Below are 15269 nucleotides of genomic sequence, written 5' to 3'. Positions count from 1 at the left end.
GGCTATCAGTTGTTAAAGATGCACTTTGTCCTTTTAAATTTTGATTCTTTCTAAATGGATAATATTGTCTATGTTGGATTATTTAGTAGTGTGGAATTGCACTGCCTGCAGCTAATGCCAATTAGCAAAGAGCGGTCTGTGGATGCACATTCAGTCCATAAGGCAACCATTCATTCAGCTCATTGCCCGTCCTGATGCCGGCATCTGATTTGCATTAGACCAGTCATTTTCAACCACTGTGCCACGAGTGGTCCACAGGTGTGCCACAGGAATTTGGGGGAAGATCATTTATTAGTAGGTCCAGTGCGAGATGTGAGCCGTCTCCCCCCCCCCCGCAGCATGGTGTGCCTTGTCAATTGTCAAAAACCTGATAGTGTGTCTTGACCATTTTAGTGCCTTGTCAGTGTGCTCTGAGATGGAAAAGATTGAAAATCACTGCATTAGACATAAGCCATTCAACACACATACCAGTAACACACCTTCTCAGCTACATATGCTTGGCTGAATCCCAGTAGAACTTTTAAGAGAGCAGGGAATTGGCATCTGTGACTCCTAAAACTTTTGGTTCTTGGGCAATGAAACATGTACCTTTATCCATGGAATAAGGTTTCTTGGAATTTAACTCTTCCAGTATGTCTGATAGTCCTTTTTGGATTGCGTCACCTTTTGGTCAAAATATTCTATCTGAAATCTGGCTACCGCCATCTCAACTCACTTCCTACTCATCTGGCCTGCTCAGCCTTGTTTATACATCTGCTTGTCCCGCTTTAAGACAAATCTTCTTCATGAGGTTTCTTGGCTTTGATGATTTCAGAACTGCCTGTGAAATATAAAATTTAAATAAACCAATTAGAGATGGAACTTAGATGAATGAATAAATGAATGAGTGGGCTCATTCACTCAGCCTCTCCAGCCCTCACAACACCCTCCAGATGCAATCAGAGCACAGCTCTGGTCATGTTCAGTCGAGTGGGCCAGAGGCTTTCAGGGGACATGAGGCTGGCCGCGGGCCACATCTGGCCCCTGGGCAGGGGTTTGGAGACCACTGGTCTAGAGTTTGGTGCTTGCTGTCATGACCACACCCCTTTCCTTGAAAGTGGTATGAATTTTCCATGAAAAGCAAGGGGGAGCAATTCTGTAGCCTCACTATATGCAACAAGTCCCAGTGATTGAATTCAGGAAGCCGCAAGAAAGAGAACAATGTTTTGGCTATATTCTCTTCCAATGTGGGTGTAAACTTACAGGACCAACATGTTTCCCTCCTCTTCCCCCCCCCCCAAAAAAAAATCACAGAAGGACAGAAAGTTACAATCCTGTTATCTTCCATACAGTCAACAAATGCATTATTTATAAATAATTAGGACAATTTGTGACTAAAATTTTCAGAATGATGTTCTTCAACTGAACCATTGCCAGTAAGTTCTGTAGACAAAATGCATTAATTTTAATTTCACATGCTTACCCCCTGGGTTTTGCATCGTAGAGCAATGAAAGCCATTGATTAATGCATGCATTGTGTGAGAGAGACTCTCTCTCAATCTTTGAGTTGTTGTTAGCAAAAACCTAGATCTGGCTAATTTCCTACAGTGCCTAGTTTTGGGTAACAGAATAATGCTTCGCTCTCGCTCTCTCTCTTTGAAGAGCCTTTCGGGTGGTTGGATATTGTCTGGTTGCCCCTTTGTACAGTTGCCAGTGGCCACCTGACAACTTTGTAAATAGAGTTGTGCTGTTTTCTCCCTCTCCCACCCTTAATGAGGACATTGGGCTGTTTACTTGACCTTTCAAATAGGCCTGCCCCTTAGCAACATTTTACAATGATACAGTGAGAGAGCTGAGCAGTGATATGTCCTTGGCTTGTGTAGCATGTCAGAGTCTGGCTTCTACTGATTTAAAAGTACTAGTAGTCAGGAGAAGGAAAGATGTTGGAATGCCAGAGTCGGAGATGGACCTTGTTCACATATTTGTCTGTTTGGATGCTGTTCAGGTAAAAGAACTGTGTGTGTGTTTATATCCTGCCTTTCCCATGCCAAAGCAAAGCCCAAGGTGGCTTACAAGACTCTATAATAAATGTACAATGTATCACAAAAATAAATAGAAAATATCAAACCAAGGCATCTCAAATTAAGGGGGGGACATGATACCAAATTAGTTGGGAAAGCAGAGTTTTTTCTCTCTTTGGTGCTTGTCCACAGTTTTGATTCTCATCCAATCTCCCTGTCTAGGAAGTAGAACAACTCGGCTATCTAATACAGTGGTTTTTCTAAGGTTTAGTAACTGGTAAGTGTTTGAGTAAAATAGCTTGCCTGTACCTATCAATCTTTCCCTTCAATGCACAGCTTCAGGGGAGTGTTGGGTATGTTTAGGATGGACACTGAAACCATGTGTAGGTTTCAGTGAGACCTATAAGGGCAGCACTCAATGTGAAAGGCATGTGCATTAAAACATTACCCAGTGATTCGGGGGGGGGGGGGAGGTTTCCTTTGAGAAAGAGCTGACATTCACTGTACCAGCAGACTTCAAAGAAGAGTTGAATTACTGTACACTTGCAGTGACTTTCCATGCTGTAACCATATTTGTCATCATAGGGCTAGAAGTAAAAATAGCAAAGCCTCTGGTGTCCTGTGCCATAAGCTCTAGTTCAGTGGTTCTCAAACTTTTATCACCAGGACCCACTTTTTAGAATGAGAATCTGTCAGGAGCCACCGGAAGTGATGTCATGACTGGAAGTGACATCAAGCAGGAACATTTTTAAGAATCCTAGGCTGCAATCTTACACACACTTACCCAGGAGTAAGTCATATTTACTATCATTGTTAAAAGCATATGCATAGTAGCCTATTAAAAGTACAGATCTGTAACTTTTCCCCAAATGCAGTCACAGACCATGGTAGCATCAAGTCTAATATGTGAAAAATGAAATATTGAAATGAATGATGACCCACCTGAAATTGGCTTGTAACCCACCTGGTGGGTCCCAACCCACAGTTTAAGAAACACTGCCCTAATTTATGTAGGGATGTTGCTACATGCTTTCTTTTGCTGCGTGTGTGTGTGTTCCTACAATATTGTTTCCAAATAAATGTACAAATTGGTGCACATTCTTAGCATACAGAAGCATCCAGTCTTTTAGCTCTCAAATATGTTTCCAAACTTGTCAGGACTTTTTTTTTCCTGTTCCAGATGGAAGCAATTCTAGTATAGTTCTGTCTGTGAATGGTCTTTTAAGGATACATTTATCCCTTCCCCATCAATAATATAGATACCATTTTTGACCCAGTGTGGCTTTTCTTGTTTCTGAATGATAAAGCTGTGGGTTAATGCCAACTTTGGTTTTTGACTCACTTTCCCCTTCAAATCCCACAGTCCCCTCCCTAGAAACTGAACTTGGGCCACTTGTTGCAAGTGGAAACTAAACTAGTCTCTGGGGCAACTAGCAGACAGAAGTCAATGGTGTCTCTAGGCTTCCCTTCCTCTTGTTAATGTATTAGTTTTGCTTGGGGGTAGTAGCTCCCTTCTGGAGCAGATTCTTGAATAGTATCTATTGTGTCCTCCACACCTTCTAAAGGGTCTGAAAGAAACATTCATGTTCTCTTCTATGTCTACTTGTCTGTTTCTGGCTCTGGTTTTTTTTAAAGGCTTGATGCTCCCTCACAAATATTCTTCCTTTGCATCTTTTTTTCCCTTAATTTTGTACGTATGTTTGTTTATTTAAAAGACTTGTTCCTTGCCTTTCCAGGAGTGCTCAATGTGGCTTATAAAAACAGACATTAAAAATATCAATTAAACCTACAGTAAAGACATAAATGGCAACAAGTCCAATAACATGAATCATAAAATATATAACCCACCATAAAAGTTGTGGGGTATAGCTGCAATACATTATTTATTAATTGGTTAGTTTAAACACATTTTGATTATAACAGTACTCTTGATTAACCTGTCGGTAGACTTTAATTCTTGTCACTTAATGTAATGTAAATACTTTAAATTGCATATAACAAACGCAATTTTGGGGGAGTAGCCATAACTTAGCATCTTGCCTGCAGGAGATCCCAGTTTCCATCACTAGTATCTTCAAGTAGAGCTTGTTCTACTTGACAATATTGACCTAGGTTAACCAAGGTGACCCATAGAGGGACTGAGGTGATTCCATATAGGGCATCTTCCCAAGTAACCTAACAGTCATCATCAGTCATTCCCGCCTGTGAGTGAGACGAAACATTCCACCTCTCTCAGGTAATCGGGCATGATGTTTGGATTTGCCACCAAGCAGAGGACTTACCCTTGCCAACCCCTGAAGAAGGGGAAGGATGTCTGCTGCTCCCCAATGCAGCCAAGTAATTCTCCATATCAAGTCCTACCCCAGCTAGCTTTGCTGGCTTAGTGAATAGCGACAATTGTCTTTTTTTGTTTCCTAGATGCCCCCATCCCCAGACCAAAAGGGTGTTGTGCACTGAAAAATGTGGTAAATGCCACTTGGCACATGGGATTGACTTCTGAGTAAATTGGAAAGGATTGGAAGGGATGTTAAAGGTCATCTATTCCAGTTCCCTCCTCAGTGCAGATAACTACAACATCGCTAACAGGTGACAGGTGTATAGGACTGCACTGTAAATCTGGCACAACTTAACCAGCTAGGCTTCTTTTAGTGTGTGACTACATAGCTGTCCAGTAGTTATTTAATGCCATATCTATAGGAACTACTGCGTTTTTAGGCAAGTTTTGGAAAATAATAAAAAGGCTGGACGAATTCTAAATTTTCCTTTTTGTCGTACATGCAGTGACTGTCCTGAGTGTGGAAGAGGGTCAAAACCAGTACATAGATCTGCAGAAAGAAAACTTGTGTTTTGAGAGAGAAACTTCTTGTCTGGCTTTTTTAAAGCATAGTTGCCTGTAGTTCATGGATGCCAGACCCAAAATAAGGGACCCTCTTGAACTGTGGTGTTGGAAGGAAAGGGTTTCTATTTTATCTTCCTGCCTAGAAGTTTAATCTTGCAAGAATGTATAATGTCTTGGAAGAAGCTGGACAATTTTTAACTCCTGCTACCCCTTAATTTAACACAGGGGTGCCCAAACATTTTGGCAGGAGGGCCACATCATCTCTCTGACACTGTCAGGGGCTGGGGAAAAAAGAATTAATTTACATTTCAAATTTGAATAAATTTATGTAAATGGAACATATAAATGAATGAAGGTCTTGCAATAGCTCAAGGCCTATAAAAGGCCTTGCACAAAGCAAGTCTGACCTTTCCTTTGCCGCTGCAGCTGCATCACAGACATGAAACAGTGAGCAGTGGAGGGAGCCCTCATCCCATAGCTCACGTCAGAGGAAAAACAGTCGCTCTCACACTGAGAGCAGTTGCATTGGGCCAGCAGGGCTCCAGCAAGTCTCCAGAGGGCCAGAGACTCATTGAAGACTGGGGGCTCCCCGTGGGCCAGATTGGGAGTCCCCAAGGGCCACAAGTGGCCCCTGGGCCCGGGGTTTGGGCACCCCTGATTTAACAAGTGCATATACAATAGTCTAGTAGTGCTTTGTTTCTCTTGTTCAAGAAGACAGCACTGAAACTTCTTCACCAGGGATGAAGACTTCACCCAGTCTTTCTCTGGGATGAGCCCTTAACCAACATGCTCCTTTTCACGACTCCAAGGAAAAAGAGGCAAACTCATCAGCTGCCTGACTTCCACTGTAACTGATCTTCTCATGAGTGAGCCCCAGAGAACACAATCCCACAGAAGCGGCTTTTCAAGCTGCATTCTGCAGAAGACAAGGTGTTCTGAAATGTGGTGATTCATTTTTAAAAGACTGGATGCCTGACAATGCTCACGTGTGGCCCTGGAGACACGATGACTGGGGCAGTGTGGAAAAGCAAACTGCAGTGCACTGATAAGCAGCTATCACCACAGACCAACTGTCTGTGAATCCTACCTCTTTCAGCCCATTGCTTTTCACCAGGTGTGACATCTTGTCACATTAGGTTTCCTTTGGTGAAGGCTTCCATTCTTTATGGAACCCCACAAGTGACTCAAGGCCTTATTCTGCCATCACATGTCAGAGTCTCATTAGTTACCGAGTCCTCTTCTTCCCCTCCCAAATCCCTGTGCTGCATCACCCACCTGCAGTGGATGCATCCAGCTGCTGCTTCTGCACCAATCTTGATTAGTTGGCATTTCAAAATGGAGAACAGTGCCAGGCTTTTTGTCCATTTTCTCTCTTGGTTCTGGCAAGCTGTTTCTTTGCACAGAAAAGGGACAAATCTGTCTGATTAATTCTGGCCCTTTAGCTCTGAATAAAGGTTGCTATGTTACCCTCCCACTCTGAGGCCAGCCAGAGCGCACACTGTCCATAATGCCGCAGCAGGCGGCTGGTGAATGGAGGCTCTTTAAAATGCGCCTCTCCTGCTGTGCTCTTGCTGTTCACCAAAGTTCCAGGGTGAGTGTTGGGCATGGATTTCTGGGCAGAGTGATGGATAATCGGGTCCCAGATGCAGAAGATTGGAATCTTCCATCATAAAATGTTAACTTGGTTGATGTATGGGAGTGCTTCCTAGCAATCTGTTTTTCAAATCAGAATCCTATAATAATATAATACCCTAATAACACTATTGGAGTGAATGGAAAATTTGTGAAAAAAAATCTGCTTGACAGTCTCTGTGTACAAGAGAGTAGACCAGAGCAGACTTAGGATGTTTATTCCTGATACATACAGGAATGCATGCTTGGGGACGGGGAAGAAACAGCAGCATGAGTGCACCAGCAAGCCCTGCACTGCTGAAGTCCCTCCTGATGGGAAATGTTTTGACTCCATGGGCAAATATTGTCCACAGGAAAGATGGCATTTTGAGAGTGTGGTGGCAGCGGTAGGGATTGGACTCTTTGTTGATCTCTTGCTCCTCTTCCTATGTGTGCTTGTGTCCTATGTGTGCTTTTTAAGAGGGCTCAGGTGCCCTTTGTTATTTAATGTTGTGTTTAAATGTCAAAAGGTTGCCCAAACTTTGTTAAAGGAACACCTGGGCACTTGGATACTGCAGGAAAGCCTCAAACTTGCTAGTAAGTTTCTTAGGCATCCACATTTGAGAGCAATATATTGCAGAAGCAGGGGCGTGTGGAGTACATGTGTAGTTTTTGCCGCCACTTGCAATTTTCCGGCTGGATTCTATCTTGGACAGGGAAGGATAATATCTTGTTTTAAGGATCTCTGTCACATCTCTTTATACTGCAAGTCTATACATGTCTAGAGCTGGCAGGTAGACCCAGTGGCCCAGTACAGACTTACTCTGGGGCATGGAAACAAATGTTACCTTGAGGAGTCCTCCAGATGCTGAAACTCCCCCACAGGATTCAGTTTGGCACTCTGCTACATTGCCACATGGGGAGTGAAGTTGGAATGGGCTGTTGGGAAAATCACTGTTCCGTTTGAGGATTGTGTTATGTGATGTCCTTTCACTTGCTAAATTTCTAGGATCATCCTAAGGTGAAATAGTATTACACGTTTTAGGGCAGGCATATATGGTTTCAGAGAGAAAAAGTTGGATGGACCTTCAGTTTTACCAGTATCTCCCATTGCTCTGCTTTATGGTGCAGTTGCATTTGAAACCATAGGCTATTTGGGACTGAAAACCAATTGAAAATGCATTCCGTTACCCTTGTAGGGGATCAGGGAATGATAAAAATTTTATTTCAATCTCCCAAAACCCCATATTGCTCATATTGCTCATATTGGAAATGGAAAAGGTGCAAAAGAGAGCGACTAAGATGATTACGGGGCTGGGGCACCTTCCTTATGAGGAAAGGCTACGGCGTTTGGGCCTCTTCAGCCTAGAAAAGCGACGCTTGAGGGGGGACATGATTGAGACATACAAAATTATGCAGGGGATGGACAGGGTGGATAGGGAGATGCTCTTTACACTCTCACATAATACCAGAACCAGGGGACATCCACTAAAATTGAGTGTTGGGCGGGTTAGGACAGACAAAAGAAAATATTTCTTTACTCAGCGTGTGGTCGGTCTGTGGAACTCCTTGCCACAGGATGTGGTGCTGGCGTCTAGCCTAGACGCCTTTAAAAGGGGATTGGACGAGTTTCTGGAGGAAAAATCCATTATGGGGTACAAGCGATGATGTGTATGCGCAACCTCCTGATTTTAGGAATGGGTTAAGTCAGAATGCCAGATGTAGGGGAGAGCACCAGGATGAGGTCTCTACCTGGTGTGCTCCCTGGGGCATTTGGTGGGCCGCTGTGAGATACAGGAAGCTGGACTAGATGGGCCTATGGCCTGATCCAGTGGGGCTGTTCTTATGTTCTTATATTAATGAGGACATTGTACATGTAGTGTTTCATTCTGCTTCCCCTTCTAAATAGGATACCATCCTGGCAGTGTAAGATTCATTTTGCTCATCAGTTATATGGGAAACTGAAACTAACATAAGAAGATTCCCACTGGATCAGGCCAAAGGCCCATCTAATCCAGCTTCCTGTATCTCACAGTGGCCTACCAGATGCCTCAGGGAGCACCCAAGACAGCAAGAGACCTGCATCCTGGTGCCCTCCCTTGCTTCTGACATTCTGAGGTAGACTACTTCTGAAATCAGGAGGTTGTACATACCCATCATGGCTTGTAACCTGTGATTGTCTTTTCCTCCAGAAATTTGTCCAATTCCCTTTTGAAGGCATCTAGGCCAGATGCCATCACCACATCCTGCAGCAAGGAGTTCCACAGTATGTACAATTACATGCTGTGCAATTGTATGTGCAATTACATGATGGGTAAAGAAATATTTTATTTTGTATATTCTAATTCTCCTGACACTCAATTTTAGTGGACCTGTTCACTCATTTCTGCATGCACAAAAAGATTGCTAGTTTGAGGCGCACCCCCCCCCCCATTTGTTATTAACAGGATTGTTTTGGAGGCACATTTTATCTCCTTCAACACTGGATTAGTCAAGTGATCTCTTTTTGGGCAGTGGTTTAATAAACCGGTGACGCTTACTATCCTGAATTGATCAAGTTATTCTTGCTTTGATCATCCTTCATACACAAGCATGGGAAGAAGATTTGGTAGAACTGGGGCAGGATCACTGTAGAAACAATATTCCTCTAAGCCGCTTGCAAACATATGTCTAACGCAACATTGCTTATTTAATCATTAAGATGAAGGGAACGTTCAAACAATGCAATCTAAAGTATTGGAAAGTGTGGACAACCATGTTTGCATTATCTGGTGGGAGTGCCGGCAGCACAGGATTGCTGGGATTAAATTTATGTAAGTAGGGTAAAATGTTGAATTCTACTCTTGAACAAGATTGCAGAGTGATTTTATTGCTTCTCACTGAGCAGTATAACTTTCTGTACTCTTGCAAGACCTTTCTTTTTTTCTTTGCTTCAAAGATTGCATAGCCGTTCTTGCCATGTACTCCCTACATCAGGGGTGTCAAACATAAGAACAGTCCCACTGGATCAGGCCCTAGGCCCATCTAGTCCAGCTTCCTGTATCTCACAGCGGCCCACCAAATGCCCCAGGGAGCACACCAGATAACAAGAGACCTGCATCCTGGTGCCCTCCCTTGCATCTGGCATTCTGATGTAACCCATTTCTAAAATCAGGAGGTTGCACATACGCATCATGGCTTGTAACCCGTAATGGATTTTTCCTCCCTATAAGGTCCAGCGGCCAGCTGCGCCCCGTGGAAGCTTTTTATCCTGCCCTCAGGCTCTCAGCTGCTGAGCAGTGCTGGAGTGTTACTGCTGAAAAGGCAGCCCAAATGAAAATTGGGCTCTCCCATAACTTGAAATATGATCAAGATTTCTGTATTTTCTCTTGTCATTTGCAGCTAATGAGTTCCTAGGTGAGAAAAAGTACCTATTTTTGGTTTTTACCTGTTTAATTACATCACTTTCTGCCTAATGACATCACTTCTAGCCCTAAGCAGGAGTCATGAATACTGTTTGGCCCACTGTATGAAATGAGTTTGACACCCCTGCCCTACATGGTCTTGCCATCCTTGACTAGTTGCCTGAGGGTACATCAAGAAATGCACTTATACTGTGTTGGTATCTTGTTTTTAATTTCCTTGAAATCTGGTGTTAGGAAAAAAATTTTAAATACAGTTTTTCTTTTTTAAATTGTTGCTTTCTCTGGTCTGAAATAGATCGGTCCTAGCAAGTTATATTTTTGCATTTGTGTGATCTAGTGGGTAATATCTTTTGCACAGCATCCTATGCATTAACATAAAATAATGCTTATACAAACTACTGTATATCAAATTTCTGAGAGATTAAAATATACCAACACCATAGACATTTCTGTGCTTTAAATCCCTGTATCAGAATGGCACAGTTTAAGTGTATATAGGGTGTTAGTAAGAATTTTCCACACAGAGACTGTTTCTTCTGTACTAGCTTGTATTTTTATTCAATTTGCTTCTCATACTATGCCCATACATACTGCCTTTGTGTTTGATTTTTGCCTAAAAAAAGAACTAATTTCACACAAGTGAAAAATTCAAATGCAATTTGTTCTTTTTCTAAAAGGTGGTCAGCTTTGGTAGAGTCGTACATGACGCAGTCAGGTTTCCAACAGGAACTAGACTCACAGTGAATGAACTCTGCTGAGCAGATGATCCCCATGGGGTTGCATGCATGGGGGTGCATGCATGCAGGAATTGGTAGGACCCTGCTCACTGAATTTGGAGTGGTGATGGATAACACAGCAGCTTTCTTGGAAAGCTGAGTCTTGGCTTCCGTTGCCACCAAAAGCCTCTCCTGAGTCCTATGCTAGGAAATGAATGGCCTCACTCAGGGAATGAACCAGATAATCTATTGGACCCTTTTTCCTTTGACAAACGGAGTTGACCCTATTGGCTGGGTCAGCTGAACCAAAGAGTTTTCCCGTTCATGACCTTTAGCTGCTGATTGTAAGTCACAATCCATTAGGGAAGAAGCATGGATCAAAGACTGAGGTCCTGGATACAGTGACCACTTCATGACAGACATGACTGTGAAGTGTCAGAGGTCATTTCAGGGAAAAGACTTGGTAATTGTTGCTAAAAATGCTAGTCATCCAAAAGGGTCATCCAACCAAGCTGGCTGAGTAAACAATGACACTTTAGAGAAACAAAGCAGTGTGACCAGAATCTGCCTGGTAACACTCAGTGCCTAACCTTACATGTCATTTTTAGCTCCCTTTCTTCATAATATCTTGCAATTTTGATTGGGTTTCTGCTCTGACAGAATTATGGGCTCTTGACCATTGGCATGTGTCAACCATGGAGCACTAGTTTGAAATGTGCCTAGGTCTACACAAGATTTCCACTGATGGACTTCTTTGATTCAAACTATACTTCTGGGGCTTCATGCCTGACCAAGGCAGCATGGTCAAGCTACCAGACAGATGATTGAACGGAGACAGTTTCTTTGAATTGTGGACTTTGTTAAATGCCCTATAAATTTGTAACTGGTAAGAAAAAATATTGTGTAAAATAGCACTATAGTTTTGTTTTAGCTCAGGAAAACTAAAGGCTAAACGAGACATGCATTTAACTGCACAAATGGAGACTTGCACAAATGCAGAATTACTATTTTTTGTTTCCTTGTTTATGAATAGCAAAAGGGCCCACAATTGGCAGGAATTGGGAGCCTTTTGTTCTTTGCCCTCCCAGTAAGGTTTTGATCCTGATCATGCCTCCTACTGCATCCTTGGGGGAGGGACCTGCCATCGCTCTCCAAAGAGATAGTTAACCACTATTAATTAAACCAATCAAACCTTGCTGAACTTGCTCACATTTCTTGATTTGTTTTTTTCTCCTCCTTTTAACGATGAATCTAATTGGGCAATGATTAAAGAGATTATTGGATACCTTTTCTGGAATGTTTTTAAAGAAAAGAGTATAGGTATCTAATTTGTTTAGTTACGTATAGTAAACTGTTTTAATCTACTTTTTGTGAAAAGTCGTGCAGAAGTATTCTTAATAATATAGTGGAGAGTGGAGGGTTGGACCCACTGGGATAGCTTGCCACTCATGATTCTATACATGCCCTGTGGGGCTAAGGCAAAAGTCCACATATTGAAAGATTCTTCTTACCCTCTGCCCATTTTGATTTTCTTGTAGCTAACTTATTTGAATTTTTTGGCTGAAGAAAACCGGGCAATGCCAAGGCAGTACAAGGAGCAGCATGACTGCTGAGCTGCCAAAGTAGAAGCAGGGCTGAGCGAAGTGGCAGGAATCTTTCAGGTTGGGTGGGGAACAGTTTGGAAAGAGAAGCTAAAAGTCATCCCTAGGACTTGACATAATTAACTTCGGGACCACTTCTAGGCATGCGACCCTGCCCATGCACTCCAATCTTCAGTAGAAATTCTGTTCCATAAGCCACCACCTTCCAAGCTGAAGACAGAAGGCCCAAGGAACAGAACATTTGTGGAGATGGCACTGAGGTCTTGAAAGTCCCCTGCCTCAGGAGTCCAACTATAGGTCCCTTTCTCTAGGCCAGGGGTTGGCAACCTTTTTCTGCATAGGAGCCAGACATGGGTTCGTCACTAGTAAGAGCTCATGCGCATTTGGAATGCATTTGCAAACCCCCTGATTAGATTATAGAGCTAAGAAAAAAAGAGGTGGGAACAACATGGAGAGATGCAAGCCCAGAGAGAATGATGCTCAAAAGAAACTTCTGCCCTTGGTCTGTTTACACTACAAGCCTTACAGAGAAACTTGAATTCTTTTTTAAGACCAATGCAGGCCTGATATATCTTTTTGGGACTATGGGCTGGATTATTTTGAGTGGTGGGCCACAGTTTGCCTACCCTGTTTTAGGCCTTTAGATATGTGTTTAACATTCTTCTGACATGGTTTTAAACAGACCCTATATAAATTACCACTTGTCTGTTGATAAATATTTTTTTTTCTAGTTGAAACAAAGGCAAGGTATAAATGTTTAAGAATTACGATGCTCTTTATTGGGGAGCTGCCAGTATCTGGTTGGTTTGTCTCGTAGCTGGGCACTGACCTCTGCTTTCTTCTTTCCAACCAGCATATCGGTGGGAGCCGACCGCCACCTCACTTTGTGTATGACCCATCGACTTTTGCCTTCCGGTCCCTTAGCGCCTTGAAACCTTTGAGCCCAGTCGCTCCAGTTGAAGAACCATCGTGTGCCTGCTGAAGGAGATACTCAATATGCTCTCAGGAATCATCACACCAACCGACTGCCCAGTGGGGACTGGGGGTGGGAGAGCATGTTTTGGCAACAACCACCTAAGATCCTTGGTTACGAGATGGGTGACTTTTCTCTCATGTCTGTCTGTTTTTCATGCCACCATCAGTTGCGAAGATTGACAGAAAGGGAATGTATGTGCATTGAGCAAACCAGACTCTGAAGCCACTGTGCAATTATGGAGATGGTATCTCATGCACAGAAAACTGTTTTCTCACGGAAGTTGGCATATTGCCCTAAGGAGTGAGCAGCCACCCATGTACTAGAAAGTGAGGAATAAGCAGATGTCTATCATTTTCTTCCCTAGATCTAATGAGAGGTTGTTTCGTCAGCACAGATGTGATACAAGGCTGGATAAACTTTAAAGTCCAAGATAGATCTGGTCTTAGTGATCCCTGGAGGCTATGCCTAATCTTTGTGTAACCTTACGTGGCAAAGCTTGTGCAAGAAGTGCCGTATGGATGTGCAACTGCAGGATTACCTTGAGGCAAAATGGGACAGTATGTCCTAAATGATTTTTTTATCTAGAGGCAGTAGAATGTCATGTGTGTTTTGTGTATGCAGTCTGTAGTACACCACTACAGAATCTGAGGGTAAGAAGATCTGGGCAGCATTTGGGTAGTCCTTAAGTGTGCAGAGGAGATAAAGCAGGAAAGGTGGCCCAATCCTAACTAAATGCTGTGCTTGTAGAACATTTGTTCTGCTGTTGCATGCTGTTGAAAAATGCTATAAAGCACTTAGCAGCAGTACAAGCTGTTGGCACACTGGCAGGAAGTCTGGAAGCTTCCTGCAAATGCTGTCAGCCATTGGGACACCCACCAGAGTGGGTTAAGTCCAGTGGAGGGATGGGGGGTGGAAAAGAGGAGATGAGGTGGGGGATAGGAGGAACAGGCCCTGGGGAGTGGGATTGACAGCACCAGTACATGTTGTATCTAAATCCTTTTCTGAGCCTGATCCACCTGCACAGATCAACTCAGGCTGGTGTAGGTCTGAGTTGACCCACTGCGGCTGCTGGGACTTACCCCAGGGCAAGGGGACAAATGCTCCTTTACCCCGATGAGACCTCTAACAGCCAAAATTTCTCCACAGGATGCAGCGTAACCCATGCTGGTGCTGCTGCATTTCACACAGTCATTTAGATAGGATTGGGCTATAAACCTCCTTTCTTTTCTCTCCTACCTACACTTGAGCAGTTTGACTTGCTTCCCTGTATTGCTTTCTCATTTGGCTGTTCACTCTATATGAAAATCACATCCATGTGACCAGGCATCATTTGGGTCAAGAAGGAAGCAGTGACATGGTTCCACCCCTGTGGTTCATAGGACTTGCATATATGCCACAGCCACGAGATAACAGTACAGGGATGTATGGTGGGTGTCCTTATATGATATACAACTACAGTCATTTGGGTGGTGGGAAGCCCTGGGATGTTATGCCATAGAGCAGCGATTTTTCAATATTTTTTCTTTCTTACTGACCATCTCCTTGGTCTTTGCTTCTTGGGACATCACTTCCATCTTCTGGGTTCTGCAGCTGTTTCTAGGGCAACTGTGTATAGTAACAAATTGTCTGTCCTCCTTCCTGCACCATCCAGGGACAGGCAATTCATTACTACTGACAGTTGCCCTAGAAACCACAGAACCACAGAACCTGGAGGAGTTTTTCAGTGATTTTCAGCTGCTGTGCTCTGAAATCCTGTGGCACGCCTGCACACCATTTGCAGAACACCAGTGTGCTGCTGTGGCAGCAGGTGAAAAGTGCTGCCATAGAGTTTTGAGGTATAGGTTATTAGAGGGGACAACACACAAAGATATGTTTTAAGACCAGCGTATTTATGGGAGGAATAACACTTCTTTAACATGGGTGCAGATTCATCCTCTCATTTGTCTTAGTTTGTGCACACTGACATGAGGAAGACCAATGTATTCATGCTGTTAAACAGCCCAGATTCTATAGGATGTCCTGCTAACCCCAATCAAATGTACCAGGTACCTGATACTGTATATTTGGCTTTGGGGAAACTAGGTTGTCATGTAGTGTTTCACTGTTCTATCAGTCTATGTGA

General features: G+C 43.2%; 1 protein-coding gene across 2 annotated transcripts in view; it reads left to right on the top strand.

Annotated features, from left to right (window-relative positions):
- The window catches only part of LOC136636514 (uncharacterized), a 64428-nt gene extending 50568 nt beyond the window's left edge, over positions 1-13860 (top strand). For both annotated transcript variants that reach the window (XM_066611631.1, XM_066611632.1), the window contains one exon: positions 13025-13860. In XM_066611631.1, the coding sequence (XP_066467728.1) occupies positions 13025-13153 (129 nt within the window). In that variant the 3' untranslated portion in view covers positions 13154-13860. The remainder of the gene's footprint in view (positions 1-13024) is intronic.
- Positions 13861-15269: the final 1409 nt, after the last annotated feature.

Source organism: Tiliqua scincoides, chromosome 1 (genome assembly GCF_035046505.1).
Source record: "Tiliqua scincoides isolate rTilSci1 chromosome 1, rTilSci1.hap2, whole genome shotgun sequence".
Lineage (NCBI taxonomy): Eukaryota > Metazoa > Chordata > Lepidosauria > Squamata > Scincidae > Tiliqua > Tiliqua scincoides.
Note: the sequence above shows the minus strand (reverse complement) of the source record. Positions and strands in the feature narration are given on the sequence as shown.